The 15,695-nt window shown below is 31.5% G+C and overlaps 3 protein-coding genes across 3 annotated transcripts in view; 1 reads left to right on the plus strand and 2 right to left on the minus strand.

Moving 5' to 3' along the window:
* The window catches only part of LOC111713967 (zinc finger protein 571), a 7,312-nt gene extending 3,768 nt beyond the window's left edge, over window positions 1–3,544 (plus strand). Inside the window, exons 5-8 of the mRNA XM_023488964.1 lie at window positions 56–255; window positions 781–982; window positions 1,639–1,749; window positions 2,464–3,544. Of these exons, the coding sequence (XP_023344732.1) occupies window positions 56–255; window positions 781–982; window positions 1,639–1,749; window positions 2,464–3,486 (1,536 nt within the window). The 3' untranslated portion in view covers window positions 3,487–3,544. The remainder of the gene's footprint in view (window positions 1–55; window positions 256–780; window positions 983–1,638; window positions 1,750–2,463) is intronic.
* Window positions 1–11,176, minus strand: part of LOC111713962 (exocyst complex component 8) — a 31,954-nt gene extending 20,778 nt beyond the window's left edge. Inside the window, exon 1 of the mRNA XM_023488959.1 lies at window positions 11,158–11,176. The gene's annotated coding sequence lies outside the window, so the exon portion shown is untranslated. The remainder of the gene's footprint in view (window positions 1–11,157) is intronic.
* LOC111713963 (uncharacterized) lies at window positions 8,253–10,909 on the minus strand. The gene is made up of 4 exons (XM_023488961.1): window positions 10,258–10,909; window positions 9,545–9,588; window positions 9,338–9,468; window positions 8,253–8,640 (listed from the first exon to the last, which is right to left on the minus strand). Exons 1-4 carry the CDS (start codon window positions 10,812–10,814, stop codon window positions 8,434–8,436), a joined length of 939 nt encoding a protein of 312 aa, XP_023344729.1. The 5' UTR covers window positions 10,815–10,909; the 3' UTR covers window positions 8,253–8,433.
* Window positions 11,177–15,695: the final 4,519 nt, after the last annotated feature.

Here is a 15,695-nt window from a genome sequence, read left to right on the forward strand (position 1 = left end):
CCCCCCCACCACCACCACTACCTGTTTACGCCCTGATTTATAGTTTTATTAAAAATTATGTCAATGGTTTAGTTTATTTCATAAAACTCAGAAAATTATGGTTAACTTCTTTGTAATGAAGTTTTGCATGATAAATTATTTCAGAAAAATGTTGAATCTATGTGGAGGTTGGCGGGCTTTCAATAATTTTGAAAGTTACGAGTTTAATTCTAAAATTGAGGATTTTAACCAGTTCATTGATTCATGGAACAGACGGTTAGATTTAGTTAATATGTTTGGGATAACAAGGGTTTGGACCTTAACGTATGTTCGATGGCGGTCAGGGGATTCCATATTTGGCACTGGGGGTTTAGCACAATAATTTCTTAGATTATATTGTATTAATGGTTCCGGAGAGGAGGGAGGAGGAAGGGGGGGAGGGTCCTAATGGTTATGTTCACTTGATTTGATTTGAAAAAGGGCAGATCTAGAGGAATGGAAGGGGGGGGGGCGTCGTTTTTTCAGAATGAAGATGGTAAAGTGTTGAGTTTAATCTGAAACTATACAGGGGTGTTTATTTTATTTTTAAATTTCCCCCCTTTAATTGTTTTTACGCAGTTTGATATTCTTTTCCGGGGGTCACTCCCCTCCTAATCCGTCTTCCTAACAATGTTTGCTTTATTTAACAATATTTTTTAAAGAATGTCATCGTTGTTTTTATTTGGCGGAAGGGTTGAAGGGGAACCAAAATTAGATGAATCGCTTCAATCTCTTACTTAAATTTTTTTTGTACTTATTTAGACTTGAAGATTTGTTGGATGCTGGGTTGGAATATACAGATCATATTCTAGTATTCAAACTTCTCAACAGTTCCAAGATGTCTGCCGAAGCGCAGTGGAGAGTAATTTCAACGCTACAGAGAAGATACCGAGGAGACTGTAATATAGTTCATATGACTCTTCATCTAATCAGTAAAGAAATACAGATAGTTAATCAAAGCCAGGTAAAACTGTAAATTTAGAACACTATTGTAAGTTGAAACCTTATTGTGATCTGTATTCTCTATACAGTGTAGATTTTGATTTTGGCTGTTGAAGATGATAACAGTATATATAGGACTTAAATGGGTGTTTTTCGTTTGTTGAAATAACTGATATTAATTGCCCATAAAAGATATATTATAGATTATTTTTTTGCAATGATTCATCAGCTGTTGAAATTTTATACTTTACAATTTATTTGAAGGACTAGGATGGTTTTCATTTATAAATACAGCAGGGTTAGTATTAAAGGAACAGTCATTTGGATTTTAATATGCTAAATTCAAACAAAGGACATGTCTGATTCACAACGGTATCCTTAAAATCTGCTCAATAATGAGGATAATAGCGTCGTTTTTCTGACTTAAAAAGAGTTTAAATATACTAATTTCCCCATTGTTTCTAAAGCAAGAAATCCGCTTTATATCCTTTTGCAAAGACCATGAATGAAAATATACATTTTAAATATAGAAATCTAATTATCTAATTCATACTTGATCAGACAATACCCCTGTAATGGTACAGTTGTAAAGCAGAGATGCGTCTCTATTAATGAAGGGTCACGTGAAAATTAATTTACAGTCCCTTTAAAAGTAAAGTAAAACTTTATATATTTGAGGTTGGTGCCGGTACTGACACTGTCGAGGGGTTTTTGGAAGAAACCGAATTTCTGAAGTTTGAGATTGTTGAAGAAGAATTAGACCAAAGAGAAAATTGTAAGCCACCGAAGGTAATTAATAATTTTTTATTTATATTTGCAAAAAGGGTTAAAACGGCCGAACCGATTGAGATCATTTTTGTCTGAAACCTGCGATGGCCCGAAAAGGGGAGGTCCTTAAAAAATGCCAAAATTAATCTATCTATTTTTTGTATTCTTTGGATGTAAACGCTGAGCGAAATAATGATAATGCTTGCTGATGAAAAAATGTCAATTTAAGTGACCCACCAAGTAAGATTGCAATGTCCGATTCTCAACAGTACTTTTTATCTTTTCAATAAAGTTAATGATATTGTTGTTCATTTAGTTTTAAGCGTGTTTAATTCTTTTAATTTCTTCGTGGATTCTTGCAGTGGAATTGTAAAAATCACTTCTGTAGAGAAACCACAACTGAAATTAAACAGTTTAAAAACTATGAAGATGAAAATCTAGCATGCTAGATCAGACAAAGCTTTTAAGGGAACCGTTTAGTAAATTTTCACTGCCCCCTGCGTTCTTCAGAAAAATTTCGATCAAATTTAGTTAACTTTATATAAAATAATATATTATTTTTTGCAGCTAATAGTTTACATAATTTTGAGGACCTCTGTAGAATTATAATTTATTATTGACAGTATGAATATATTGCAGGATTTGCATTTTTTAGTCTAATTATTTAATTATAGTGAGACTTAAAAAAGGTCGCTTCTTGAATTAAAAGATTGTAAAAAATTTGTTATTGTCTAGATTCTTGAAAACGAAGATGGATTACACTCTAGTCCTGTAATACAACAGGAATATGGATTCAAGACTGTACAAGGATTGAACGTTGATCCTGGATTACAAGATGATCTTGTCATACAATCGAATCATAGATTCAAGACTGAACAGGGATTGCAATCTGACACTGGATTACAAGTTGATCCTGGATTTCAAGCTGCCCAGTGTATCCCTGAAACAGACGAACTAGCACTAGCAGTAGCTCATCATATAACTGTAGGAACTATAGAAGAAGAAAACCATGAAACTGGGGAAGACCACGAGCAAGGAGCTTCTAAAGAGAGTAGAACCTGTCCTATCTGCGGGGAATTGAGATTCTCTGATCGTGGGATAACTAGGCATATGAAAACACATGAAAAACTCTTTCCCTGTACTATTTGCGATGAATCATTTGAGGTTTACACCGACATGAAAAAGCACATGAAAGTTCATGAGGATAAAACTTTCTCTTGTATAGTTTGTCAGAAAACCTTTAAAGATATGGGTAACCTAAAGGGACACATGAAAATTCATGGAGAGAAGCAGTGTACTTGTCATATATGCGGTAAAAGGTTTGCATTACAATCTGCTGTGAACAGCCACATGAGAACACACACTGGAGAAAAACCCTTTTCCTGCAAGATATGCAACAAATCGTTTGCATTCTCTGATACTGTGACGAAACACATGAGAATTCATACTGGAGAAAAACCATATGTTTGCAAATTTTGTCAAAAACCTTTTTCCCAGTCAAGTCAAATGCATAAACACATTAGGAGAATTCATGTTGGTGAAAAACTGCTTGAATGTCCAACTTGCGGTAAGAAATTCAGAGGAACAGATGACCTAAATATGCACAAACGGATTCATACAGGACTGAAACCATTTAAATGTATGTTTTGTGAAGATTCTTTTAATCGAAGCTTCAATTTGAAAAGACTTGAAAACTCATGTAAAAGTGATAACGTAAGAAATAAATTGTTATTTTGCTATCTTAACTTTTCATGCTGACTATGTGTCAATTTAATAAACTCGTTTATAACGGTAATTATATTGCGGCCCAAAAGAACAATTAATGCATTATTTCAAATTGACTCCCGACATAATTTTTCAATTGACACTCTTATTTTAAAAGGGACAATCCCGATTCACAACTGTACCCTTAAAAATTTTATTTAAACAATACTATGGAAGACATCAACATTTTTCTGGCCTGAAGTGTTTAATTCTGACATTTCTTTCGTTGTCTTTCATAAAGGAACAAGAATTAAGAATGATGAGTTTGTCCTAAACTAGCTGAAAACATCCCAAACAGCACAACATCTTGTAAAGACTATTTAGGAAATGAAATTGAGAACAACTTTGTCTTCAACAATATTACTAAACATGTTATTCTTGAGTCCACTGCATGGTAACTTTAACGCCCGTAGTTTAAATGAGTTGAACTCAAGCCTAAGAACAGTGTTGGATTAGATTGTTCTGGGTCCTATACTTTTTTTCTTGTTTATTAACTGTCTTCCATATGCAGTTTCATTCTTAAGCCTTCTCTTTTCAGATGATACGACCTTTCACCTTAGTGGAAATAATATTAGAGAGCTTTTTAACAAAGTAAATTATGAATTAGAACAAGACTCTGATTGGTTTAACTGTCATAAACTGATACTTAATGTTTCTAAAACTAAATTTATAGTATTTGGTCCAAATAATAAAAAGATTAATCTTAATAATTTGTCGTTATCAATAGGTGGGGAAATAATAGAAAGAATAGGAAATGACTGCCCAACTAAATCTTTTAAATTTGTAGGGGTGAATATTGACGAAAATCTTTCTTAGAATACCCATATAAACAAAGTTAAGAGTAAAATCATTCTTGCCCCTTGCAAATACCAAGATTAAAGAACATTTTTCCAACTGAAACCTTGGTAAACCCTTATAACGGATTGTTTAGACCACATATTGAGTTTGGTTTATTAGCCTGGGGAGGTGTTCAACCATCAAAACTTAAAGGGTTAATCAATTGCCAGAAAAAATGTATACGAAGTATCAACAAAAGCAAATAAAATTCCCACACTAATCCAATATTTATGAAATTAAATATCCTGAAGTTAAACGATTTGTTTGACTTGAACTGCAAGTTGTTTATGCATTCTGAGAACAAAGATTTGCAAAAAATCGTCCCTGCGCAATCATCCATCCTTCATTTTACCCAGAAAATGGAATTCCTTAAACCAAGATCTAAAAGCTTTAACAAATTATAGAAATTCACTGAAAAATCATCTAAGTGCCGAAAATTTGAATTCATATAAAAATATTTCTTGTAACAATATTATGTGCCCTGATTGCCGTAATGGCTAAATTATTGTTCTGTGACTGCTGCTTCAGACTCATACTGTTATTTAATAAATAGTTTTATTGCCGTAGGTCCTCTGCACTAAAGGAATCGCTAACCATTCTTCACAACTATCTTGCTCTCATCGCTTCACGAAAGGATCAGCCTAAAAAAAATATTTATCAATGGGCTAACTCAAACAATGTAGTCACTTAAGATTTCGAGCTTAGTTCCTATAAACCTTTATTTTTTTTGTTACAATAATTACAAGCATTAAGTTAACAATAATTACAGACTTCATACGGATTGTTATTAACATTTACAAGCTTTTTTACGGATTTATAGCAATTACAAGTTTTTATACAGATTGATAACAATCACAATACAAATACAGATTAATAAACAGTGAAAACTTTTATTTCAGATTAATAGAAATTGCAAGCTTTACGCAGATTAATATCGATTACAAGCTTTTATGCAGAATCATAACAATTACAAGCTGCAACAATTACAAGGTTTATTACAGATTGTTAACAATTCCAAAATTTTAGACAGATTGTTAACAATTACAAGCTTTTATTCAGATTATTACCAATTACAAGGTTTTTTACAAATTGTTAACAGTTGCAAGCTTTGCTACAGATTGCTAACAATTAAAAGGTTTTTTATAATTTCAAGATTTTATACAGATTGTTAACAATTACAAACTTTTTTATAAATCGATAACAATTAAGCTTTCATACAAATTGTTAACAATTAAAAGAATTTAAACAGATTGTTTAACAAATACAAGCTTTTTTACAGATTGATAACTAGTAAGCTTTTATACAAATTGATAACAATTACAAGATTTTATCTGATTGTTAACAATTACAAGCTATTATACAGATTGTTTACAATTTCAAGATTTTATACAGATTGTTAACAATTACAAGATTTTATCTGATTAATTACAAGCTTTTTTATAGATTGATATCAATTCAGCTTTTATACAAATTGTTAACAATTAAAAGTTTTTTTTACAGATTGTTAACAATTACAAGGTTTTTTATATATTGATAACAATTAAGTTTTTATACAGATTGTTAACAATTACAAGATTTTATCTAATTGTTATCAATTACAAGCTTTTACAAAGATTGTAATCATCAAATACAGACTCTTCAGATTGATAAAAAAAATACGAACCTCATTTTTAGACTACACACCAGACTTTGGTTTTTAGACTTCACACCAGACTTTGCTTTTTAGACTACACACCAGACTCCGCTTTTTAGACAACACACCAGACTCCGCTTTTTAGACTACACACCAGACTCCGCTTTTTAGACTACACACCAGACTCCGCTTGTTAGACTACACACCAGACTCCGATTTTTAGACTACACACCAGACTTTGCTTTTTAGACTACACACCGGACTCCGATTTTTAGACTACACACCAGACTCCGCTTTTTAGACTACACACCAGACTCCGCTTGTTAGACTACACACCAGACTCCGCTTTTTAGACCACACACCAGACTTTGCTTTTTAGACTACACACCAGACTCCGATTTTTAGACTACACACCAGACTCCGATTTTTAGACTACACACCAGACACCGCTTGTTAGACTACACACCAGACTCCGCTTTTTAGACTACACACCAGACTCCGCTTTTTAGACTACACACCACACTCCGTTTTTTTGGCTAAAAATGAAGTAAACGATGACTTGTATTTCTTTTAGAAAAGTATATATATATATATATTTAAGACGTTTTAAAGCAGTGCTTAGGATCCATTTAATTTTGATACGGATCCGGATCCTAAGCGCACCGGTCATGATATTAAAATAAATAATACCTCGCCCAGCCAATTATGCTTTTATGAATATCTACATAAATCAAAATAAAGAAGAGAAAGTCAAAGAAAATATTTTGTCAAAAATAATTTTAACAAAATATTTTAACTTTAATTGTATCATCATAATATGCATGTTATTAGGTTATTTTAGTTCCAAGTTTTTTAAAATGTTTTAAAATTTTTTAGAAGGATCTAAACCATAATGTTTCGTGAGTAGGGGGAGGGGGGGGGGGACGAGTCTTTGTAAATTGGTTGAAAATACATGTTTCTTTTTTTAATAGATCATTAGTGAATATTGGAATATTGGATAAAATATTGAATTCTAATAATTATTATATTACGAAAGAATATTAACTATAACTGATTGGGTAAAAAAGAATAGGGAGAATTATAAAACTTATATTATACACAGGTATGTGCACTGTGCAGTGTCTTTTTTGTTGGACTGAATCGATAAAGCCAATAAAACTGTGTGGTATCTGACATGGGGAGGAGGGCTGGTTTGTGGTAATGGCTTTGATAATAAACTAAAACTACTAAGAATATAAAGATCTGAAAGGTTAAAGCTGAATATGTGAAAATTGACATTTATTAAATAGGCATTTAGTTCTTAAATGTATTGTAAAGGGGGTTAAGGCTAAAAAAAGTATATTTCCTCTTGAATGTCGTCTTTATTTCAGATCATCAAACAATTAATATTTACTCGAGACATAGATAATTTTTCATGTGTTTTTCCAATCAAAATACATTAATAAATATCGGAAAATGTCATAACATTGCTTTTTATGTCTAACATTGTGCTGAAATGGTTAAAACCTTAAAACTATAGGAGGAGTCCGCCCCATGCAAGAGTCTATGCATGACACCGGCACATAAGAGAACTATGGTTGCATCATTATAGGGAATAAAATTTGGGAACATTTTTTATCAACAATATTTTGTAAGATTTTTCTACCACTTACCGCCACAAAAAAACGGGTTTAGGTTTATACTTGACATATATCTAAAATAATACTGCTTATAGTGTAAATAACAATAAAGCATTATTCCCATCATAATCTAATATAATTATATGATTATCTAATAATATAAAGTGTCTTAAGGAGTATGATACATTTATGTGTTATGAGCTGAGAAAATGTATTTTAAAATATGTGAGCCCATTCCGTCCAGAGCAAAGAGAATTGTGTTATAGAGAAAACTTGATTTTCTAACACCAGCGAATTTTGAAACTTCAATTTTAAGATACAGGGTGTCCCACGAAACATGACAGTATGCAGGACGACTTGAATGTCGTCTTGATCGTCTTGCTATTGTCATGTTTCGTGGGACACCCTGTATCAAATGTTATCTGTATAAAATAAAGTGTCTCTGTATATTAAACAAAATGTTATTTTACATTTTATTCTGGATGAATAGAATAAAAGTGCTGATAAAATAGTCCAAAACTCCGTATTTTTAATCATGGATAAATCAAAATTTCAATTGTGTAGTTTGAACAATTAACAGTGGATCAAGAAATGATTGTTTCTATGTTCGGTCTTTTAATCATAAATTATTTTGGTCTACATCGGTTATAGTTTTTAATCTTAAAAATCAACCCTCTCATTACATTTGCGTTTAATTCTTTGAAAATGCTCTGATAATTATTAATTATAGACAAAAGTGATTTATTTAATCAATTTAATATTTCATAAACATTAAAGTTAAAAGAGATAAGTTCTGAAGAGCATGCACACATGAGAATAAACTATAAATATGAGAACAAACTATAAATTTAATTAATCCATGTAGAGATCTAATATGAAGATGAATACAGTCTTGATAAGATCAATAATATCAAGAATACAGAAACCAAAGAGTACTCCAACCCAGCCTCCAAACTCTGCAGCAAATTCCCAGATTGTGTAAATGTATTCACTCTTCAGAACTTCCACATTTCGGGGTTTCTTGATTATCAGATACTTAACATCGTAATTCCCTTTTTTCTGTAAACAACAAATATTTTTAGAAAATTATTAGTAAACTGGTTAAATCAAATTCTTGATACTTAGTTTCATAAGAGTTTGTTCTAAAAGATGAAACATTTGCAAATTAAATTATTTAATTTGAAAAGAAAAGTTTACAATAATTGAAGAATATAAAGAACTAGCCTTAGAGGGTGCTTCGCGCCCATCTTCTAAATTAATTGTGAACATGTTCTCTTTGTGTACATCGTAAAACAAAACAAAAATAATTCGCGGTTTTTCACAAAAAATTTCGTGGATTTTCAAAATTTTAAAAAATTTAATGACGATCGAATTTTGATGGAGACAAATATTTGAAATTTTGATTTTTCATAAACCTTCCCTGGGGTCCCTAGATGTCCCACAAAAAATTTGGGCCCGATCGGTTCAGCCGTTTTGACGTTTATCGGATACAAACAGACAGACAAGCCAAATTTATATATATAGATTTGGCTGTGAAAGAAAAGTTCACTTTATTGCTAATCTATCTTCAATATTGGCAGTTATTTGTTTGTTTTTTTACAGCATTTAAATGTGCTCATAAGATTGTACTGATAGGCCAAGAATCATATATCCATGTTTTAATGCACATAAAAATTCCATAGAAAAAGAAAGAGTAATTCAAAGTATCCAAGGAGCCTTGTCATAAATAATACCTCCCACAATCCTAAAAAAATACCTTCTCCTTGATCTGTAAAGGTTTGGCAACAAAGAAGCTTTGTTTACATGGCAGAAGGCAAGTACTTGGTCCTGCTTTGAAATTTGTTGAAATTTCAAAAAACTCTTTATTGAATTCTTCTCTTAAATATCCTGAAGAAAAACCATTTAAAAAGTGTAATTTTACTATTTGAATATAAGAATAAAAATTTATTTTTTAACTACTTACCCATAGTCGTAAAATTGCATTCTTTGTATACTAATGCCGAATTCCTGAAAAAATTTAAGTTATAAAATATATGAATTTAAGGGGAGCAAACTTTCTATCTGTAGTGTTCTTTTTTTCAATTCAAGATAAGACAAGATGAGAAGAATGATAATAACAGTTCTAAATATGTGTTATAATTATAATTATAGACCGCTAAGATTGAATTGATTATTTAAAAAAAGATTTTTTTAGAAGAATAAACCTTCAAGAGGAAAACAAAAGCTGAAAATATTCAACAAGGTTGATACAGATATGCATATCATACGTATGGAAGATGAAAAATTTTAATATATATGCTGCCTGGACCTATAGATTATTCAAACACAAACAACGTTTAAAGTGTAAAAACAGTTTTATATTTTACCAATAATGTTATGTTGCCTAAAAATCCATAAGTATTTGCTGCACCAGTTATATAGTACAATGTCAGATGTAAAGGGAAAGATTGGCTTTTGTTGAATTCTCAACAGTAAAATTTCATGAAAACTTTAACAGATTCATTCACAATTTAACTATGATTGATCATAATGCCCATGTCCTCCAATTTAAGAATACGAAGGAATTCAGTATCTGTCGCACACTAAGATTTTAAATTTTCCAAAAAATATAGGTTTTAGAAAATCAGAGTTTGTTTCAAAAACTCAATTCCTTTGCAGATTAATAACTTACACTACCTGTTAATGTTAATAAGACTTTTTTGACAAGCATGATCTGAAATATAATCTTCTCTACACAAATCAAACTCATCAGAGTTTGTGCACACATTTTCCTCTTCCATTTTATGAATCTGTTTTGCTTCCAATATTATGATGTTGTTATCATTCAAAAGATTGCCATCTAGCTTTATAAAGTTTCCAGCTGTAAGAAGACCAGTATCATGAACATAAATACTGCTTGAATGGTATTCTGTGAAACTATGGGTCATTTTGATTTCATCTTCATAAAACTTAAATGTCAAACAAAATTGAGTTACATTTGCTTTGTCAGACCAATTAAACATCTTCATCTCATTGTCCTCATACTTTATCCATGGAGCATCTTCCTCCTCTCTTCTAAACACCCCTTTGAGAGGTATCTTGAATTTGTTAAACTCCTCCTTTAGAAAAACAGAACGATCTTGGCAAATAGAAAGAGAAAGGCTCATGTCTGTTTCCGCTTTCAAATATTCTACTTTGCTTCCAGTTGGGTACATTTCAAGCTTTTTTACAGAGCTAACCAGTTGAACAGTCATTGCAATAGATATACCAGCAACTGTCAGAAGTAAGACAATGATGCCAAGTTTTTTCTTGAATTTCTTGATTTTCTGTGATAAGATATATCCACATCCCAGAGTACTTAAAAACAAAATTTGGTCTGGTTGTGATCTGACATTTTCACAAAATCTTATTAACAAAACAAAAAAGATGTCTCACCTGGCACCTAGCAGTAGTCCAACCCAACCCCCTACCTCACCCACTAGAGATATAATGCCATATGAGAAATCAACCTAATACAGTCATTAGATAAATCTTTTCTTAAAATGATACTACACTAAGCATTAATTAAAGTTTTTAGAAATATGTAAGTACAGTTACCTCTTTTAAAACAAATGAACGAGGAAAATCAATACTGATTCCAAATATTCTTTCTTCATGAACTGTTCCGTTTATAAAACCATAATAATTGGTTGCAAAGGCTTTACTTAATGAAAAATCCAAGCTAGCCAAATCAAATGTTGCTTGTAGATTAGTGCTTGGAATTTTGCAGTTATTGGACTCCATTCCAGATTCCAATTCTTCCAATTGTTCTGACAAGAATTTAAAGAATATTTCTTCAATACCATTTTTTCTCTTGGTTTCTGTTGTTAAAAACTGTGTAATATTCTTGTTGGTATTCTTCTCCTTTATATGATTCAGTATGCAGTCATCATATGAATATTGATTATTGTAGTGATCTTCAGAAACCTTATTTTGTTTCAAGATTTCAATGTGAACTGATGTTCTTGAGTCGGCAACTTCTTTATAAGAATTAAACCTAGTTTAGTATTTGAAATAGTATGAATAAAGCTTTTAAATTAACCTTTTAAAGGATTTGTAAGTGACATCAAGGTCAATTTGTGCCATGGAAAGACAGAAGAAATAATTTCTGCTTCAATGACAAAGTTTAAATTCAGAATTCCTTGAATGTTGTTTATATTATTCAGAATCCAAATTTCAAACATTTTGGTAATATTGTGTAAAAATCTACAATAACGGTCTTTCTAAATCTTTAATACTTCTTGAAACCGGAACTCTTCCTTGGTTTAAAAAAAACAAGTCTTCGAATAATATTCCTTGATTGCCAAAGTTTAAAAATATTGGTTGGCTGATGACTATTTCAATTACCCTTTTACAGTGGCAGAATTTATAAAAGAGAAACCTTGTCTTCCAGGCCTTAGAAGCTCTCCAGGCATATGTACATAGATACTTAACTCTTGTTTTGCTGTAAACTGAATTGTCTTGATGTTGGTCCAGTGCTTCAGATTCAGGGTATGACAGGTCTCAAGGTATGATTCATATTTTGCGGTAATCATTGTGTCAAATTTGTATCTATTAAGAATTGTAAAGAAAGAATCATAAACTGTTATCTTTTTACCATTCTCAAGAATTAAAACCAAACGTTTCAGCTTTTCACTTAAGCTTGTTGCATTATACCAAAAGGACGAATGATTTCCAATATAGGAAAGGTTGGCCCTGAGAAATGGAACAGCATAAACATTCTTCACAGAACAGAAAGAAATGCTGAGATCAGGAATTCCTTCTTGTATTTTCACATTCAATTCTTTCTCTTTGTTGATAAGCTTTTTACATGATGTAATCAGAATAAATATCACACATGAAGCACATGCTAATTTCAACAGCATGAAGGATGTTGATGTTAATTTCTTTAAAAGTGAATGAGGAGATATGTTTGAGAACTTATTCATTATGAACTCAAAGACCCCAATAACTGACACTCCTAGGAACAATCCGGCCCAACCTCCAAATTCAGCAATAAAAGAAATGGCAGTGTAACTTTCCTGCATTTCAGAATAGAGAATATAGGAAGGAATGGTTAAATAGTATCCAGGGATGACAGTGTTGATGGGGAGCTTAGGATTTACCAAGATGTAAAGCCAGTCCACAGGATTTTGCTTGATATTTACTTTAATCTGAGAACATGGTATTAAACATTCTTCAGGGCTAGTTTGGAAAATATTGAAAGCTGCATGCATGGTGCAGTTTGAAATATTCTGTAGTTTCATCAAAAATGGTGGAATACAATTATTTTCCCATCTCTTTCGTATTGTCATTTCAGAACACAAATCATAAGTTTCCAGTCCATCCTGACATTCCATGTTAGATGTAGAGATCAGTTTTTTAACTTCAATTTCTGGCTGTGAATCCATGATATGTGGTATATATAAAAGTTCTGTCAGGTCAGTTTTTGAGGCGGCATTAAAATGACCTTCCTTATGTACCAGCATAAACAGATTTTCTAAAAAATTCAAAAAGTAATTGCTTAAATTTTGCCATATTTTTTGTTTTAAACCTGTATTCTTATTTGGGTTGATTCTTAGTTTAGAAAACTGCGGAATTGGCTGATTCCATGTATAGCAAAGCAATAGGTAGTTTTCAATATAGGGGTACAAATTCATCCTAATGTAAACAAACACTAAACTATTAGTTAATTTTCTGAAGATATTTATCCATTTGGTATCTCAACATCAATAGTTTTCTTACAATTTATTATCTAAAATTTTTGATTTTATAATTTGGATACAGTTCATACAAAAAACTTTTAATTTTATTATTCTGCTTGTCATCATTTCTTCCTTTTGTCTTTTTCTTCTGTTGACTATCCCAGGTTCTGATAATTTTGAAGAAAATAAAATTGGGTCAAAAACAGTAGTTTTTAGACACTCACTGAGGTTGATTGTATGTTATAGCTGACTCAGTATGTAGATTTATTGCCATGCCAGGGTGGGTATAGGGGGGCCAGAGGGAAAAAAGATTTCGGCAATTATCACTTTAAGTTTCATGTCCAAATCCTGGTAATGTCTAGTGGTCTTAAAAATGGAGCCCACAACATTTGCCCACTAAGAAATCAATTCCAAATGCTGTTTGTGACAAATAGAGGAGTTGGAAGTTTGGAGTAGTTAAGGAAGGGATATGGTTTCCCATAGAAGATCCCTACTTTCTCCCGGATTTATACTCTTTCAGAGTGGGGAATTTATAAAAGGTTACCCATAGGAGTTGCACCACATGGGGAGTTGCAGCTATTGTACTTCAGAATACAACATCATCTACAGAAATCTTTTTCTCGCAGCCAGCAGGATATGAACCAGTATCATTATGGATGGTGCACAATCTTATCAGGATTCTACTTTCTATGTTTACTTTCTATGTTTCCATTTTTCTTGTTTCTGGCAAGAGGGAGCTGAGGAGGAAAAGAAGCTGAAAGTGCTGTATAAGAACCTGACTGTCCAGAGCCTCAGTGGCAACTGAATCTCAACATTAATTATTTTATCTCAATCACCACTTACAAATTGTTTTTAAATTAATTGGTTCTGTAAGAAACTTTCATAAAGCTTTTAAGAATTCAAAGCCATTGAAAAAGTTTGGGGAATTAATGATGAAAACTTATTACACCAAAAATAAATCTTGATTTCATAAATCAGCTTCACATGAGATTCTCTGAATTGATCTGGAAAAGATCAATTAAGTTAGTTGATTCAATTTTCTTGTATAATGCACCTTGTAAAATTAATTTGAAAAATATTAAGAGAATTTCATTCAACAATAAAATACCTAAAGTTCTCATTAGATGTATTCCCAATGTATGAAATCCATTCAGAACCATTCTTATTCATTCCATCTAATCTTTCAATTAGATCAGATATTTTGATAAAGCTATGAGTTTTCAGAAGAAAATCTTCTATGAATGTTTCATTGACATAGTTCTTCATAGTATCCTGGTACTTGCCACACAACTTTGTCTGAAATTTTCAATGCATCTTATATGGTTTACATGTAAGAACTACAGTGAAACCCTTAATAACAAATACATCAAATGTTGTATTCTTCACTTTCTGATAGTGGAATGTTGAAAATATTTAGTTTTTTAATTAAATGATTATATGAAACTCTTTAAAACTGTTCCCGCATATACATGGCTATTTATTTATTTTCGCAAATACTTAGATTTATGTAATATAGTATAAAACTCATTGAAAAATTGTCAAGATGACATTTGATAAATTCTTCCGATGTATTCGTTATTAAAGGGACTGTTCACTTATTTGGGTAATTTCAGGGTAAACTAAACAGCATATTCGCTGTTGATTAGTAATAGTCTTACTTTTCAAAGACAACTGTGGCCGGAGAAAAAAGCCGATTTTTTGTTCAGAATTCGAGCGCAAAGGGACGGTCCCTCTCTATAGACACTAATTGATGTTTTTTTCAGTATGTTGTGGATCAAAATGAATTTCGAATATAAAATTAAACTGTAGTATCTAATCGTTAATTGTAAATGTCATTTTTTTAAATTTTTTTTTAACTTTCTATTTCTAAAATAACACTATTTTATCGCATTCAAAATTGTGTATTGCCTGTGTAAAAAGCTGAATTGAACGCGGCATGACAAATGAAAAGTTGTGCACATGCGGGAAAAAATTTACAAAATCTACGAACCAAAATATGAGTAATGATTAATTGATTGTTGTAGAGACGTCGTCTTTGTATACACATATTTTACATGTTTTAATACGAAAAATGTAAATTTCTTGCTAACTCAAATATCAAAAGTTTTCATATTTTAGTACATAATAACGAACACATAATGACATTCAAATATAATAAATTTAAATGTTATTGGGCTGCTGTTACTGAAAAAAACATCAAATAGTGTCTATAGAGAGGGATTGTCCTTTTCCGCTCAAATTCTGAACGAAAAATTGGCTTTTTCTCCGGCCACAGTTGTCTTTGAAAAGTATTACCAATCAAGAGCGAATAGGCTGTTTAGTTTACCCTGAAATTACCTAAATAAGTGAACAGTCCCTGTAAGGGTTTCACTGCAATGTTTGTATATTTTATATCTTCTATCACTTTTGTAT

This window comes from Eurytemora carolleeae, unplaced genomic scaffold (genome assembly GCF_000591075.1).
Source record: "Eurytemora carolleeae unplaced genomic scaffold, Eaff_2.0 scaffold832, whole genome shotgun sequence".
Taxonomy (NCBI): Eukaryota; Metazoa; Arthropoda; class Copepoda; order Calanoida; family Temoridae; genus Eurytemora; species Eurytemora carolleeae.

Coding starts and splice junctions, on each gene's coding strand:
- LOC111713963 (XM_023488961.1), bottom strand. CDS start 10,814: ATGACTGTTCAACTGGTTAGCTCTGTAAAAAAGCTTGAAATGTACCCA. Junction 9,589..10,257: donor AGTCTTATTAACATTAACAG/GTAGTGTAAGTT, acceptor AAATTTTTTCAG/GAATTCGGCATTAGTATACA. Junction 8,641..9,337: donor CTTTACAGATCAAGGAGAAG/GTATTTTTTTAG, acceptor TGTTGTTTACAG/AAAAAAGGGAATTACGATGT.